This window comes from Dermacentor variabilis, chromosome 1 (assembly GCF_050947875.1).
Source record: "Dermacentor variabilis isolate Ectoservices chromosome 1, ASM5094787v1, whole genome shotgun sequence".
Lineage (NCBI taxonomy): Eukaryota > Metazoa > Arthropoda > Arachnida > Ixodida > Ixodidae > Dermacentor > Dermacentor variabilis.
This window is the reverse complement of record NC_134568.1, coordinates 275,401,159-275,415,565: the sequence shown is the minus strand read 5'-3', so window position 1 is coordinate 275,415,565 and position 14,407 is coordinate 275,401,159. Positions and strand designations below refer to the sequence as shown.

The 14,407-nt window shown below is 42.8% G+C and overlaps 1 protein-coding gene across 8 annotated transcripts in view; it reads right to left on the bottom strand.

The window, feature by feature from the left end:
- Obsc (Obscurin) overlaps positions 1 to 14,407 on the bottom strand; it is a 220,812-nt gene that overhangs the window by 93,776 nt on the left and 112,629 nt on the right. For 4 of the 8 annotated variants that reach the window (XM_075676117.1, XM_075676126.1, XM_075676144.1 and 1 more), the window contains 8 exons: positions 13,355 to 13,520; positions 13,011 to 13,226; positions 10,392 to 10,508; positions 8,902 to 9,138; positions 8,361 to 8,526; positions 8,032 to 8,207; positions 1,804 to 1,900; positions 1,289 to 1,467 (listed from right to left, as the gene is read on the bottom strand). In XM_075676117.1, the coding sequence (XP_075532232.1) occupies positions 1,289 to 1,467; positions 1,804 to 1,900; positions 8,032 to 8,207; positions 8,361 to 8,526; positions 8,902 to 9,138; positions 10,392 to 10,508; positions 13,011 to 13,226; positions 13,355 to 13,520 (1,354 nt within the window). The remainder of the gene's footprint in view (positions 1 to 1,288; positions 1,468 to 1,803; positions 1,901 to 8,031; positions 8,208 to 8,360; positions 8,527 to 8,901; positions 9,139 to 10,391; positions 10,509 to 13,010; positions 13,227 to 13,354; positions 13,521 to 14,407) is intronic. The other 4 variants (XM_075676164.1, XM_075676131.1, XM_075676152.1 and 1 more) reach the window with 2 other exon arrangements.

Below are 14,407 nucleotides of genomic sequence, written 5' to 3'. Positions count from 1 at the left end.
ACCTTTCGTACAAACGCTGTCCGAATCCAACGTAGAGAAAAAGAAAGATGAAAAGAACTGCCTTTGGAAGGTATGGCAGTGACCATCAAATGACATTTCGAATATGCAAACTGCAAGCTCAGTAGCTTTAGTTCGTTCTCGGTGGAAGTCCCAGAATGAAAGAATTTTTGGTTTAATTTTGGTGAAGAAAGGAGTACTAGAGTGATTTGTTTGTTAGAGTTTAATGAATTAGGAAATATTTTATCATATTTCTTGGAATGAAAATACAAAGCGATAAAAGAGAACTCTGTGTTCCTTTAAATATGTAGAAATAGGTAGCAGATGTAAACTGAATACATGTGACTATAGCGAAATTCTGTTTGTCGACAAAACTAAATGACCCCGATAGAACGCCTGCTTTGTTCTAGATACGACACACGAACGACATTTGATTTCAAGCATACATGATTATCATGCAGTTGCAAAACTAACCAAGCACACATGGATAGAATATGCACAGCATTTGAACATACAAAGCAATGGTGCAATATTTTGTGTTGTGTGAGACAAATTTGCTGCAGTCATATTTTCATGCCAACTGTCCGAATCGATTGTCGTAAGTAGGGTGTTTATTTTAAAGATACCTTATAGAAACGAGCGATTCCGAATTAAAACGCTATTCATAAAGGAGTAACTTGTCGCACTAAGATACCAGGAAATCATGTTGCATATTTTACAATAGTACATTGCATAAGAACCCGTGACTCTGTTATAGTTATGCCCACATTAACTGCTTAGAAGCACTGTAAAGTAGAGTTTAGAGACGAGTCACAACGCTTAAAATAAGCACCCTTTGTAGGTTGTCTTGTTAATTCATACGCATTCAACAATCATGCACAGGCACGATAAACGTGCAGAAATGCAAGAACAAACAAGTTATGGTGAGATGACAATACTAAACATAGTACATGTCTAATGATCGGATTATTTACACCTACTTTATTTACAAGGACGGGCCAGTTGGCTGCTCACCGCAAGTGATGAGACGTACAGATACGGAAAGGCTACAGAACGGACATGATCAGGCTGGGAATGTAGTGCATTTTGTTGTACTTCGCTTACTGAAGTGATCTACTCTGTGTTGCAATCGCTTGCTCAAAAATAATTGCTACGCCGAATAGGGTACCCGCTCTACACGTAACGATTGCATGAGCAAGGAAAGGGAACATAATTTTTAATCACAAAGGAAAGCAACACGAGTACTGGGAGGCCCTAAAAGTTACAAGTTCGGGAATGAAAACTGCCAAACCTTGAACAGTTAGTTCGGCACTACAGGAAATTTTCCCACTGCATGTGCTGGCAACGCACGTGTAGAGACCCGCATCATCTGGCGTGACATGTTGAAAGACCAAGGATAGCGTGTCCTCGATATCATCAAATGTGACTTGAAACCGTTCACTGGCTTCAAATTCTTGGCCATCCTTGAACCTAGAATGATAATTAAAACCGAAGCTGATAATGCAGCCGAGTCATTAGCAATGTACTGTGAGCAATATCCTGGACGATATTATATCGCATATTCGCATTATGAAATGTTAGGCATAATAGAATAGAATGACTCTACTGCTAAGGGTGCATGTACATTTCTTTGAAACATTTTTGCCGACACTAATCACTGCATCAAGGCAAATGAACCAGATTTTACTAGAACTTTCTTGTTTACCTTAGCATTGCTTAATGAGCTTTGTGGGCGTTATGACACATATTATACAACTACGCACACTGTTGATTTTGAAAGTTTTATGTTCAAAGAATCCACCTTACCATCTAAACAGGGGTGACTTCGGTGGAGGTGTTAAGGGACCTGATCCTTCAGCAGTGCTATCATCTGCAGTTAGCCCTTGGAATAATATCTTGTCCTCTGTGGAGGCCAAAATTATGCACAACGTTTTGAACAATGCAGTTTTCTGGGAAATCAAGAACAGTCACATTAGTCCTATGGTTTTGCACGGTGTGGCAACAGACACTCTAAATAATTATTAACGTCGCTGAAGCTGTATTTTTTAGCAGTTTAAGCAGTTCACACCGCATTAGTAAGTAAATTGCAGACATTACTACTGCTGAGCTTCATCTAAAATCTACTTTTCTTGTTTTTGTCAGACGGTTTCAGATTAGCGCATGTTTTCAAAAAGCCCGACGTTCACACTAGTGCCGCAATGCTTAGGCCAATGACCTGGGCACAAAATGCTGCCGCAAGGCCCTTTCGCCTACGTCATCTACTATTAGGCGTTTTCGGAGCACTTAATGGGGCGAAAATGAAGCGTGAATTCATGTAGTTAAGCACGCGTATAACTAGATAGAACCCGATGTTGGGCTAGTTGGTGCATGTTTGTAGTAGAAAGATGTTGCGCAAGGAAAAATGACGGTGACAGTTAATGAAAATAATTGAGTTTCACTTGCCAAAACCACGATCTGATTATGAGGCACTCCGTAGGGGGGAACTCTGGAAATTTGGACCACCTAGGGTTCTTTACCGTGCACCTAAATCTAAGTACACGGGTGTTTTCGCATTTCGCCCCCATGGAAATACGGCCACCGCGGCCGGGATTCGATCCCGCGACTTCGTGCTTAGCAGCCCAACACCATAGCCACTAAGCAACCATGGCGGCTGACGGTGACGGTCAAGAAGCCAAGTGCACCGAAATGGGCAGCACCTTCCCATGTTGACTTCGTCGTTGTCGATTTTGCTTGCGCTCCATCTTTCTAGTACAAACGTGCGTAAAATTCACAAATAAATGATTTAGTAAGCAAGAATGTTGCTTTCAAGCGGTTCATAGAATAAAAAAGATATGGTTAATAAACCCATTGCTTTCATGTAAGCCAGTTGCATACATACTTTATGCACGATTAGTGTCTCATATATGGCTTTGGATAGCAATGAAGCAACAGAAAAGGCCACCAAACAGGCTGCTCACGTTCTTGTAATTTTTTTCTTTATTAAACCTGGTGAAATAACTACACGGCAAGTGAATTCAATGCAACGCTCAGCCAAATGATACATTCAGCTAATTTTCGATAAAGGGACAAACAAGAAAATTGTAACCTGGTTTTCGTGGCTTCCTCTGTTTTCATCAATTAATGCATGCAAGCTTCGGCCTTACTTGCGACCGTTCCGGCCGATTAGCATTGCTGTTTAGAGAAAGAGAAGAAAAATATGAGAGTGTGTAATGATAAGAAACGCCATGCCAGCATTTGATTAAATTCGCTTGCCAAAACAGAAGCAATGGGTACACGTGCGCGAAAGCGTTGACAATCGTTATTACAGAAGAAAACATAAATGTTTTGCATTTATGCTATATTAAAACATATAGGGCTTAATTAAAGCAGGGAAGATAGATTCAATAGAAGTGTAGCAAAATAAAACCCGTCAACGTAAGGGTGTTGACTGGACCTAAGGTCGCCATGTGGCAACAGTGGGGCTTCATCAAATGAACTGCGACAGTTACTGTCGTTTGTATTGCTTCCATTATTAATTCATCCTAAAATTAATAAAGTGGAAGCACCGCTGCCCGCATCTGTATCATAAAAATTGTGATAAAGTACCATGAAAATAAGGAAATACACAAATTGACATTCATGCACTGTGAACAGGAAAAACCACCCTAGCTCGCTTGATGAAGCCTTGAGCGTCGTATGAAGAGGTCGGTTTGTTTTCCTCCAGTTATTGTCTTCTTCTTTCTCTTTCATTCAATTCATTTTCTCCGAATATCCACGGTTACCATGTTCGCTTTAAGCCTTAGAATGCGCTTACAGGTCACGTGGTATAACCGTCTGGCGCACGAATTTGTTAAAAAAAAATATGACTGTACAGGGGAAAATATAGTGTTCTAGGGAACTGGGAGCCTGGGAGAGCTGTAAGAACTGTAAGAAGTACGTATTAGTTTAATATGCGAATGTCAAATTTATCCAGCAACGTTTGGCTTATCAAGTGGGTGCATACCCACTTTATCCAGCAATGTCTGTCTTATCAAGTGGGTGCATACTTATTTGCTAATTGACTGAGCACTCTATAGTGTTAATTAACTCGCAACTGCCGAAATTAGCTGGGAAGTTTCATTTGGAAGTTGGACAGCTCAAAAGTTAAAATACAGCTTGGGGGTGTAATTTATGGAAATGTTTTCTGCAGGAGTAGTAGGATTTCTTTTGGCTCCTCCGTCCTTCCCTCCGTCCCTCCCCCCCCCCCCCAAAATAAAAAAAAAGCGTTTCGATTTCATGCATCCATGGAACCAACATCTGTTATAAGATCTACGCGCTTAGTGACACTTCTATTGCGTGCCCCCTTTGTTGATTGACGGCTACTTCAGTGAAGCATCGAATGTCACGATGTCACTGTAATCCGCACAAGTGAACGAATGCGATATCATACATCCCTAGCAATATACGCGTTCTTCTTAGAACGTAATCTGAAGTAAGAACTGATTGTAGCAATTATTTCCACGAGTTTTCGCTTGATGTGCAAGTAGAAATATTAATTTTCAGAAAACTTGACTAGGTATGCCAATTTCTTTCTTTTTTTTTTTGTACGTGCGCGGCAAAAGAAGCATTACGCATTCACATAAAAAAAGGGCAATAGTCGCTTTGCTTTCGTGTGAAGTCAGTGCCTAGCTCGCAATTTTTACAGGTAAATTAAGTTACAAATTTTAACTTTACAAAGCAACCAGTGAGCTATGAGAGACGAAGTAATGCGGGCACGGGGAGGAGAGGGGGCTCGGGAATAATGTCCTCAGGAAGACTGTCGACATCTCTGAGGTTTTTTTTTTTTGCTTGCATCATGAGCACGGTGCACTAACGTTGCATTTGCCGCCGCCAGAATGTGGCCGCCGAAGTCACGAATCTAACGAGCAGTGCGTAATCAGAAGAACGCCACTGAACCATCAAGGCGGCGAAGTGGCAAGTAAACACGTGACATTGAAATAGATGTTAGAAGTCTGTGTACGAAGTAGCCAATTATAGCACAGCTGGCGGTACAACTTAGACACCACCACGAAGACCATCATTACTTTGGTTATTGCGAGGTGACGACCATCGCGGTTACATTTATCGGAGATGGGTCATACACCTAAATGGCATACACATACACACCACTCAGACATGAACGTCAGTCATGTAATTGGCGATGTCGGTGGCTGTCAAACTTTGCGTATTCCAGCGCAAAACGCAGCTTGGTAGAACTAACCTCGTTCGTGTGTTTCCTGTTATGCATCCTTCTCGCACAGTTAGACAAATTTTTTTTTTTACGACACAGACATGATAATGTGCCGCAAGAAGTTTGTCTCCGTACATCTTCTTCGTCAAATTGGCGTAGATGTCCAACGTATTCGAGTGAAATTTTATGAATTTCACTTCACAGTATGGAATGTGCTCAAGAAGTCCTACGAAAACAGAAACAGCTAAATTGAGGACATTTTTTGTACCCCGATACTACATTCGTATCGAACTTATTTATGTTCCTACTTGTTGGGGGGATACTCAGCTGATCGCGACGGTGTCGTGACTGTGATGGTATCTAGCTCCTTCTCATCAAGGTAAACGTACTGCTAGTATGTTTCCACCCTAGTTTCTTTCGTTTCGGAGAACATTACATATGTTTACAGCAGACATACATTACATATGTTTATATGTTTATAGAATTATGGGGTTTTACGTGCCAAAACCACTTTCTGATTATGAGGCACGCCGTAGTTTAGGACTCCAGAAATTTCGACCACTTGGGGATCTTTAACGTGCACCTAAGTCTAAGTACACGGGTGTTTTCGCATTTCTCCCCCATCGAAATGCGGCCACCATGGCCGGGATTCGATCCCGCGACCTCGTGCTCAGCAGCCCAACATCATAGCCACTGAGCAACCACGGCGGGTCCTTTTGACACGTTCGTATCTACGGCGCGCACCTGTCATGTCTGTTTGTTGATGCGAATGTGTTTTGTTTGCTTCATTTACTGGAAAAGACAAGCGTGCTAAATGCCAATTTGGGTCTTTATTTATCAGCATCAAAAACTGCTTCCAGCGCTGATCGACATTAGACTTTCGTAAATATGTTTGCCGATTGCAGCGTTTAAACGAACACTCTTATGGTCTGCTCCATTCAAAGTTTACTCCATTCACAGTGGCGCCGCGTTGATTACTCGTTTTTGCATCACGTATAACGACAAGTTATCAGTGGAGGACATTCAGCTTGCTGTTAAATGCCAGAAGCGTGAGGAGGCGCCGCTGTGCTTTTTATTTGGCCCATTTGGTATCGGAGCGGGTGCTTGGTTGCACCGATACGGTCTCGTGTGAGCACTCTGTACATGCCTAGCTGCGTTCTAGCTTGGCGGTTGAGATACGCTCAGCTAGTATTTGTATTATATTATCGCGAAACCTGGCATGTCATGAAAGCGCAGAAATAATTTGCGGAGTATTGCCTTTATTATCGAACTGTTAAGTTCCACGTGGCAGCACGACAAGCAGACAAAACCGAGACTGAAGAATCTGAAAAAATTTGAAGACTTGCAGTTAAATTTATACATGATCGTTATTGCCATCATGATTCTCCTAGTGAACTTATAGGGATGAATAACATCTCGTCTTTGGAATCTCGCCTTAAGCTAGCCAGAACAAAAACCTTGTGTAAATTTTTTTAGCTGTAAACTTTATATACAGTCCCAGCACCCGTATGCAGCCGTCATCAACAGGACCTAGAAGGCACCACTATCATTATATGTTAACTCAAATATCCGTTTGGAACTCCTTGCAGATGACATACATCACTCTATTCAACAGTTTGACAGCACTTAACAATCGCTTTCTTCTGGCTAACAGTTTATTTCATTTTGTTGTACTTTACAGCTGTACAGGCGCCGACAAAAGTGGTATGCTCCACGCAGCGGGAGCCGGAGCAACGGCAAACTGCATCGCAACGCCATCTACAGGCAGCATCTGGGATCGAGAGAGCCAATGGTTGCCCTTTATTATCTGCAGGCATGTCGCTTGACTCGTGTCAATGTAGATGGCGTCGCGATGCAGTGTGCCGCTGCTCCGGCTCCCGCTGCGTGGAGTATACCACTTTAGTCGGCGCCTGTACGTTCGTTATTATTGTGGAATGGACATAACGAGATTTAATTATCATTCTTTCAATCTGGCTCATAATTTGCCGCCTTGCGTGTCTCGCAATACGGCAGTCATTAATGTGCATATGCGTCTAATATTATGGTACTTTACACAGTTATTTGCACAAGAACCTTTCTGATCAACTCCTGCTTATACCAAACCTGACCTGCTGTATAATATAGTGAACAAAGAATGCAGCAGGTACATAATCAGAACGCTACAGTGATACATGTTTTCTAAGCAGTGAGGTCCTGTAATGTTTACGAAAACACTTTTCAAACCAAACACGAGAAGAAAGTCAGAGAACGCATTTTAACCAGCGGCATTGTGCTGCCGAACTAATACACTTAATACTCCGCATCCACTGACTGGTACAAATGACACCGAAATACGACACAGGAAACCACCACATTTACACGATCGTAAGTCCATCCCTATATACGTCGACCTAACGAGTTCAGGCTACTGCGAATACATATATTGTTTCTCTTCTACAGCCTGGCTAGCATACAATTTAACCGTGTTCTTTTTGAAGTAACATTGCGAAGGGAAGCTAACATATTATATTGCCTTCCAGTGCGAAATTAAAATGGCACTCGCGCAGTGAAATGACCTTATTCGGGTGAAATACTGTGGATATGCCACTCTTGAAATATTGTTAAAACCCGCGATTCTTTCATGGAAATCGGTGATGGCCGAGGGACACCTCTGGTACGTTTGTCACGGAATTACCCAAACATGACCAATGTCACTGAGCTATGTCGAGCAAGGCAACGGAGTGACGTTTATGAGGGGGGGGGGATGCAGAGACTGATCGATTTCAATGTACTACAATCCCATCGCGTATTCATTAACTTTTTGCAGCGCACTGGCTGGGGGCGTACAAGTACAGAACTCTACTCACTTGTAACCGTGATCCTTCCTGACGACTCATCTTTGCCTTCAGAGTTCACAGCCACACACGTGTATTTCCCCATGTCTTCAAAAGAAATATGGTCGATGACGAGCTCTAAAACTTCCTTGCTTTCAAACAGCACCTTCACGCGGTCGTCTTCTTGCAGTTTCTTTCCATCCTTGTAGCTGACAAGTAACAGCACACAGGTATTTAAATGACACCTTTACGTAATAAAAAATCTTATCCAACCTAGTAATTGTTACCGAGGTTCCTATGTTTTAGCACTAAAAACGACTAAACAACGTTATTTTTACAGTGAACTTGGTGTGGTAGCTTACAATGTTACTTCCGGTTCTGGGCAGCCTCGTACGACGAGCTCAAAGCGAACTGATGTGCCTTCCAATAGCTCTGTGTCCTTCATCTTGACCTTAAACACTGGCGCATGAGGAAGTATGGTCCCCCCAGGGCTCGTAGGCCTCGAGTCAGGCTTGGAAACACTATGCGCTGAAAGAGAAAAGGGAACAGTAATGTGACCAATCGTAATTTCTAGCTCGCCAAAGCTAAGAACCAAAGACATCAAACGCCAGCGCAAACAACATGCGGGAGATAATCACAAATGTAGCCTTGACCTCTTTTGTACATGTCTTTCATAACCCTGTTTAAGTGACATAGCAACGCACGATGTGTTAAGTTACCTCGTAAGCTTGCCAGCTTAAGCTCACAAAGCTTGTAAGTTCATCAGTGGATCGCTGAAAGCGTAGTAAAACGCGAGTCTCTCTTTTGGATATATCACAGATCTGTATAAAGGTGTGTCATTGTATTAAAAAATTAAGAAAAAGAAAAGAACTGCTAAATGCTTGAGAAAACAGGTTCCGTCACCTGGTTTCACGTAGAGCGGTGCGCTGCACGAAGTGGTTCCTTCGGAGTTGGACGCAATAATGGTGTACATTCCAGAGTCTTCACTGGAGGCGTCGTTGATATGAAGCTTGTACTTCCCATCTTCTTCACTTGTTTGAACACGGGCCGATTTTTTCAGAGGAACGTTGTCTTTTAGCCAGTGCACCTTAGCTTTTTCTGGGGAAGACACCTCACACTCCAAAAAGGTGTTGTCATTTTCTGTGAAAAAGTAGCGCAATAGAAGTACAGTTAGGCACCAATGTGGATTGTAGAATAGATTAATTGGCATATAAAGTTCGTAACGGTCAGCTGCATAATGCAAATGAGAAAGAGGTGTGTAACATGCAGCATTTAAATGCGAGATGATGCTTGAAATTCTTCCCTATGTCAACCATAATACTTTAATATCTGGCTACTGTCAAAATAAGATGTCTACTGGGCTTGTATATAAAGCCTCACAGAGTGAACATTGTCAAAGTAGATAATAAAATCGGACGCAACATTCTGCAGATGTTTTGCAGTGTGTTTGGGAGACAGATGGAAAGGAAGAAGTGGTGCTCCTTTCACGTCATTTAATGCTTAAGTTAAAGAGGCTCTGATAAACTCCTGTTTGTTAGTTCCAACGTTTAAGTTGTTTGTCGCCTTTCATCTTGTGCATTGCGTCAAGATGGCGCTATTGCAATACCAATCATGAGAGGCAGCGCTGAAATATTGGGCAGAGCATTTTCACAGGCTGCTTGAAGATAAATTAGGTAGGAAAGTAAAAAAAAAAGACAAGAAAAAATGCTCAGCATTTTTGCGCGTGGTTGGCCGAGATGTCGTGCGTCGCTTGTGCTGCAGCGGGTCTCGCTGAGCATGTTTTTTTATTACGAAAGCACAGGAATAGCGAGTAGATGGGGACAGGGAAGTGGGGAGCAAAAAAAAAAAAGCTGCGTTATAGTGAAATACGCAGCGCCTATTTAAGTCCTTACTAAAGTTTTCAGATTTAGTCTTAGCAAGCACCGATCCAAGCTCATTACAGGACAAAGCATAATCTTGTAAACTGTAGGTAAAAAAAATAATACACTTGTTTTTTACAGTACTTTGTTAGTTCCGTCATAGTTCTGATGCTCCAATTAAAGGTTACTGCATTTAAGAAAACAAGTAACTCTTTTGTTTGGAAGCGAACCCATTGAGAAGGAGGCGTTGGTAACAAATGAGGCAGTTAAGAAAGCGTGGACAAATTTAAGTTACATCGTCTTCAAAGCATGCAATATTGAATTAGAACTTTGCCGATACAGTTACTTAGTAGTGCCAGCGGAGATAACTCAGGCTGTGGAAACGGGTTAATATTCAATAATACACATAGACTTATAAACGCCGCCTCCAAGTGTTATTATTGGCACATCAAGAAAAGCCAAACGCAGAGAGAAATTCGCGAACGTACGCGACACAAAATGGCTACAAAAAAGAACAACAAAAAGGAAACTAACGTGAGCAGGTGAGGCCGCGAAGAGCCTTGCGGAACTGCGGCTTCCCTGTGGCATCCTTCTTGGATGCTGTTAAATAAACAGATTCGTCTTCAGCAAAAGAATTCAGAGATTGAATTTCTGAAAAGCACCAGAACACCAGAAGTACATTTCAATGCATTAAGCTAACACTTGGCGAAGGCAGCTACTCAAATAGATACCTTCGGCAATGCCTGACGACTTTTATTTCAATAACAGCAGTTTAACAGCTCAATACGTGTTGCAACATAGCTAAATATAACCGTGAATGGTTGAAGTAAAGCAGAGTGTTTGTTGTGCAGTGTGATGTCTTAGTAGTAAGGTGGTAAAGGATAAATAGTTTGCGCCACCTTGTAGATTGACTGGCGCTTAGCTGCTTCAAGGGTAGCTGAAGAGGTTTTAGAATTGGAAGAGTTACGGTGGCTTCGAAGGCTGCCACAGTATAACTCAATCCCTGAAGTTATTTTCTCGATTGTGCACGTAGCAGCGCTACAATCGCCGCTAAAATTTTCATTGAAGCTCCGCCCCCGCCCCCTCTTGCGCGCCAAGCGTAGCGGCGAAAGGCGGGGGCGCGAGGATGACTTCAATACAGGGGTCACGTGAGCGCTCTATTCGAATCATGCACCCCGCCGACACCTAAGATGACGTCACGATCGTCTTCGCCACCAGAGCCCGTCAACCGACGCGCGGCGTCTCCCACAGACGCTGCAGCTTGTTTTTGCTAATAAAGCGAGTATAGCGGTGACTTCTGGCCTGTTAAACTATGATTTTCGTATTCAAGAGGTGAAAAACGTTAAGAATTCGTTGAAAGCTCACTTTTCTTTAAAAGTGCTTCAGCTGACCTTTAAGAAAAAGGAAGTAAAAAGTGCAAATCGTTCTCTAAGTTTTTCTGAGCGTTTAAAAAAAACGCAATATCTTCCAAAGGTCTGAAACGAGAGTCGGCAGAATTTTTTAAACGTGCCATTGCATGTACTTCTCCCAAACATCTACCAAGAGGTCGGTATATGAACGTGACCTGATACGAAAACAAAGAGTACTGGTAACAAACGGCGAGTGAGGATAGAAAATAAAGATAACTAATATGTAGTTCAACTTAGGTTATTATTACGCTCTGAAGAGGGTGACCATCAGTGAGAAAGCAGGAAAAAAACGTAACTTATAAATACATGATTGGCGTGACGATAAACGTGACTACTTTTTGCTGTGTTGAATCTCTTATTCCACGTCTAGCCTTAAATTGCGCCGCGGCTGCATATAGTTATTGCTGTATGACCATGACAACTTGAAACAGTGTGGGATTTAAAGGTGCCTATCTAAATGAGCCGAAGCATAGTGACAAAGTGCCCGTCAGAAGCATCTGCTGTAAATATCTTACAAGGATGCGATATTTCAACGTATAAAATAAAACTAGCATGTGCTGTCGGGCTAGCAGTGCAGGAAGAATAAATTGAAATTGTATAATGGTTCATGAAGCAATTCTTCAAAGAAAGAAGAGCTGGAGGAAAAGTACAAAGCTTACTGCAAAATTGTAGGCAGTTTCACCGTAATGAGCAATAATGCTTACTACAAGCATTTCATGCAGTGAGATTTATTCTTATATGTGACGGTATGTTTCTATACGGACACAGACATTTTTGCTACACAGCTATTCATTCTTTTCGCATCCATCAATGTCGAGGAAACGCCACAATACTTTCGAACATGCTGAGAGAACATTGTTGCACTTTGAACGTGACGCTATATGCGTCATGCACTAGTTGCTTGAAAAGCGTCTATGGCACGCTGAAAGTGCTCAACATCACGCTTGCACACATGCTCACATCCTATTTCTGGCACATCCGCAACATACTCTAGTCGTGAACATTATGAAAAACAAAATACTGATTTCAAGCAACGCTTACCCGCGATGTGTGAATTCCAAAACAACGTGTTCATATGTGACAAGCAGCTGTCGCCATGGTTGCTTTAATGGCTATGGTGTTGGGCTGCTAAGCACTAGGTCGCGTGATCGAATCCCGGCTACGGCGGCCGCACTTCAAAGGTGGCGAAATGCGATAACATCGGTGTACTTAGATTTAGATGCACGTTATAGAACGCCAGGTGGTCCAAATTTCCAGAGTCCCTCACCACAGCGTGCCTCATAATGAGATCCCGGTTTTGGCACGTAAAACCCCATAATTTTTAAGCAGCTGTGTTCCTGAATATTTTGTCTCATCAAACATTTTTGCGCGGTACATGTTTGCTTAGCTATTACAGCCTCTTCAAAGCAATTTGGATGTTTCCTTTCCTATTCTTCGGGGGGGGGGGGGGGTGAACGTGTTGTGTACATTATACGAACGATGTACAACGTACGGCATGGGATCTAGAGTAACGTAACTCCGCATATGCTTTAAAATAAGGCCCATGCTTATCCCCATAAACTTACAGATCGCTTACTTTCTTACTTCGAAGTTGCATAGCGAATAGGTAGAGCGAGAGCATGGCAAAAAACTATAGAATCTGCACGCTTTCGCGTTGAAAAAGTAGTAGTATTGGTCGGGCACGCCTAATTTATATGCATTACTCTAGCAAGCTCCGGAGTCGGATAGGCATTCATGTACGCACCGTCAATCGAAGTGACCGAGCCGGATCGGATGCTTTGAGTGGCAGCACTCGTGGCTTCCTTGCTGGCTTCAAAGAGTTCAACCCGTGGCATAGAAGACGACGCAGGTTCGGGGCTCACAGGTACCGCTGTGGACTCGGACAGTGAAGTCGTTCGGCTGTAGCTGCTCTTTTCCTGCTGGCGTTCGGACGTGTCGTCCACTTGCATTTCTTCAATAACTGCGTTAGGAACACCCCTGGTTGTAGCCTAGCTACTCTCCGCCCTTCGCTTACGAACGCTATCTGTCGCTACGGCAATTTACGGCCGTGTGAGACGAGCGCGCTGACGTAGGATTCAAAAAACCTACCTTCGCTTGCAACCCTGGAAGCCTGCAACTCCCGAGCCCATTCCTTTTTCTGTTCGATGTCTTTCGCTCGGAGAGTGATTGGTACATCCTGACCAGACGAATCTTTTTGCAAGACCTTGAGCGTAGTGTCATCTTCGCCATCATCGACTATTTCTGACTCCGAAGTCTATAAGGAAGGGAAATTATATCAGCATTTTGCAGGCCACGTCATTGATTCGCACGCTATCCTAAAGGGACTGAGAAATGTGCATTGTGCTATAGAAAGGAGGCTTTTCATCAAACAAGTGGCCCCACTGCTTGAATGGAAAAACGATACCTGTTAAACTCACTGAATACAAAAAACACTGCGACAGCTAGCTATGCATCAGCTATTCCTCTGTGAGAGTCGTAATCGCAAGTAAAATTCAGCCAGTTAAGTTTTTCAAAGCTGAAGGTTATTCTTTGGTAGCAGATGATTACGTAGCACTGATGTGGCCATAATGGCTAAATGTTTTCTTTCATGGAGCTGATTACTCAATGTTTGAGGTGATTTGTGCCTATCAGTACACGAAGGATTAAAATTAGCCTTACTATATTATAGAATCACTGACTCGGGCACCATAAACGAGAAACTTCTACAATCTGGCCAAAATACACAGTTTTTTGTCGCATGCAGCATGAGCTGAATACAAAGCGTGCAGTTATTTTGGACCAAAACCAAACATCACTGCATTGCTGAGCATGCGAAGAGGCCTGCACAATGTACTGCCGAAATCGAGCAGTGTGCACTGATGTGGTCAAGATAAAGCCAGACACTCAAGAACGTATCGACGGACAATCTTTCATGGTTGCTCCCCATTCAAAATAATTCGGGAGTACAAGTTTTCACAGAGTAAACGTGTTAGGTCAAGTGCAACGGCGAGCGCTACAGGGCAAACTATAGTTAGCATGCCAGATCTCTTTTCACATGCAGAGGTCAAACGACCTCGCTTAGCTCGTTGAATTGGAGGTGATCACGACACTGAGGAGGGTAGATCAGCGTCTCCTGCAGCTAACAGACGGCCTGCGCGTCGC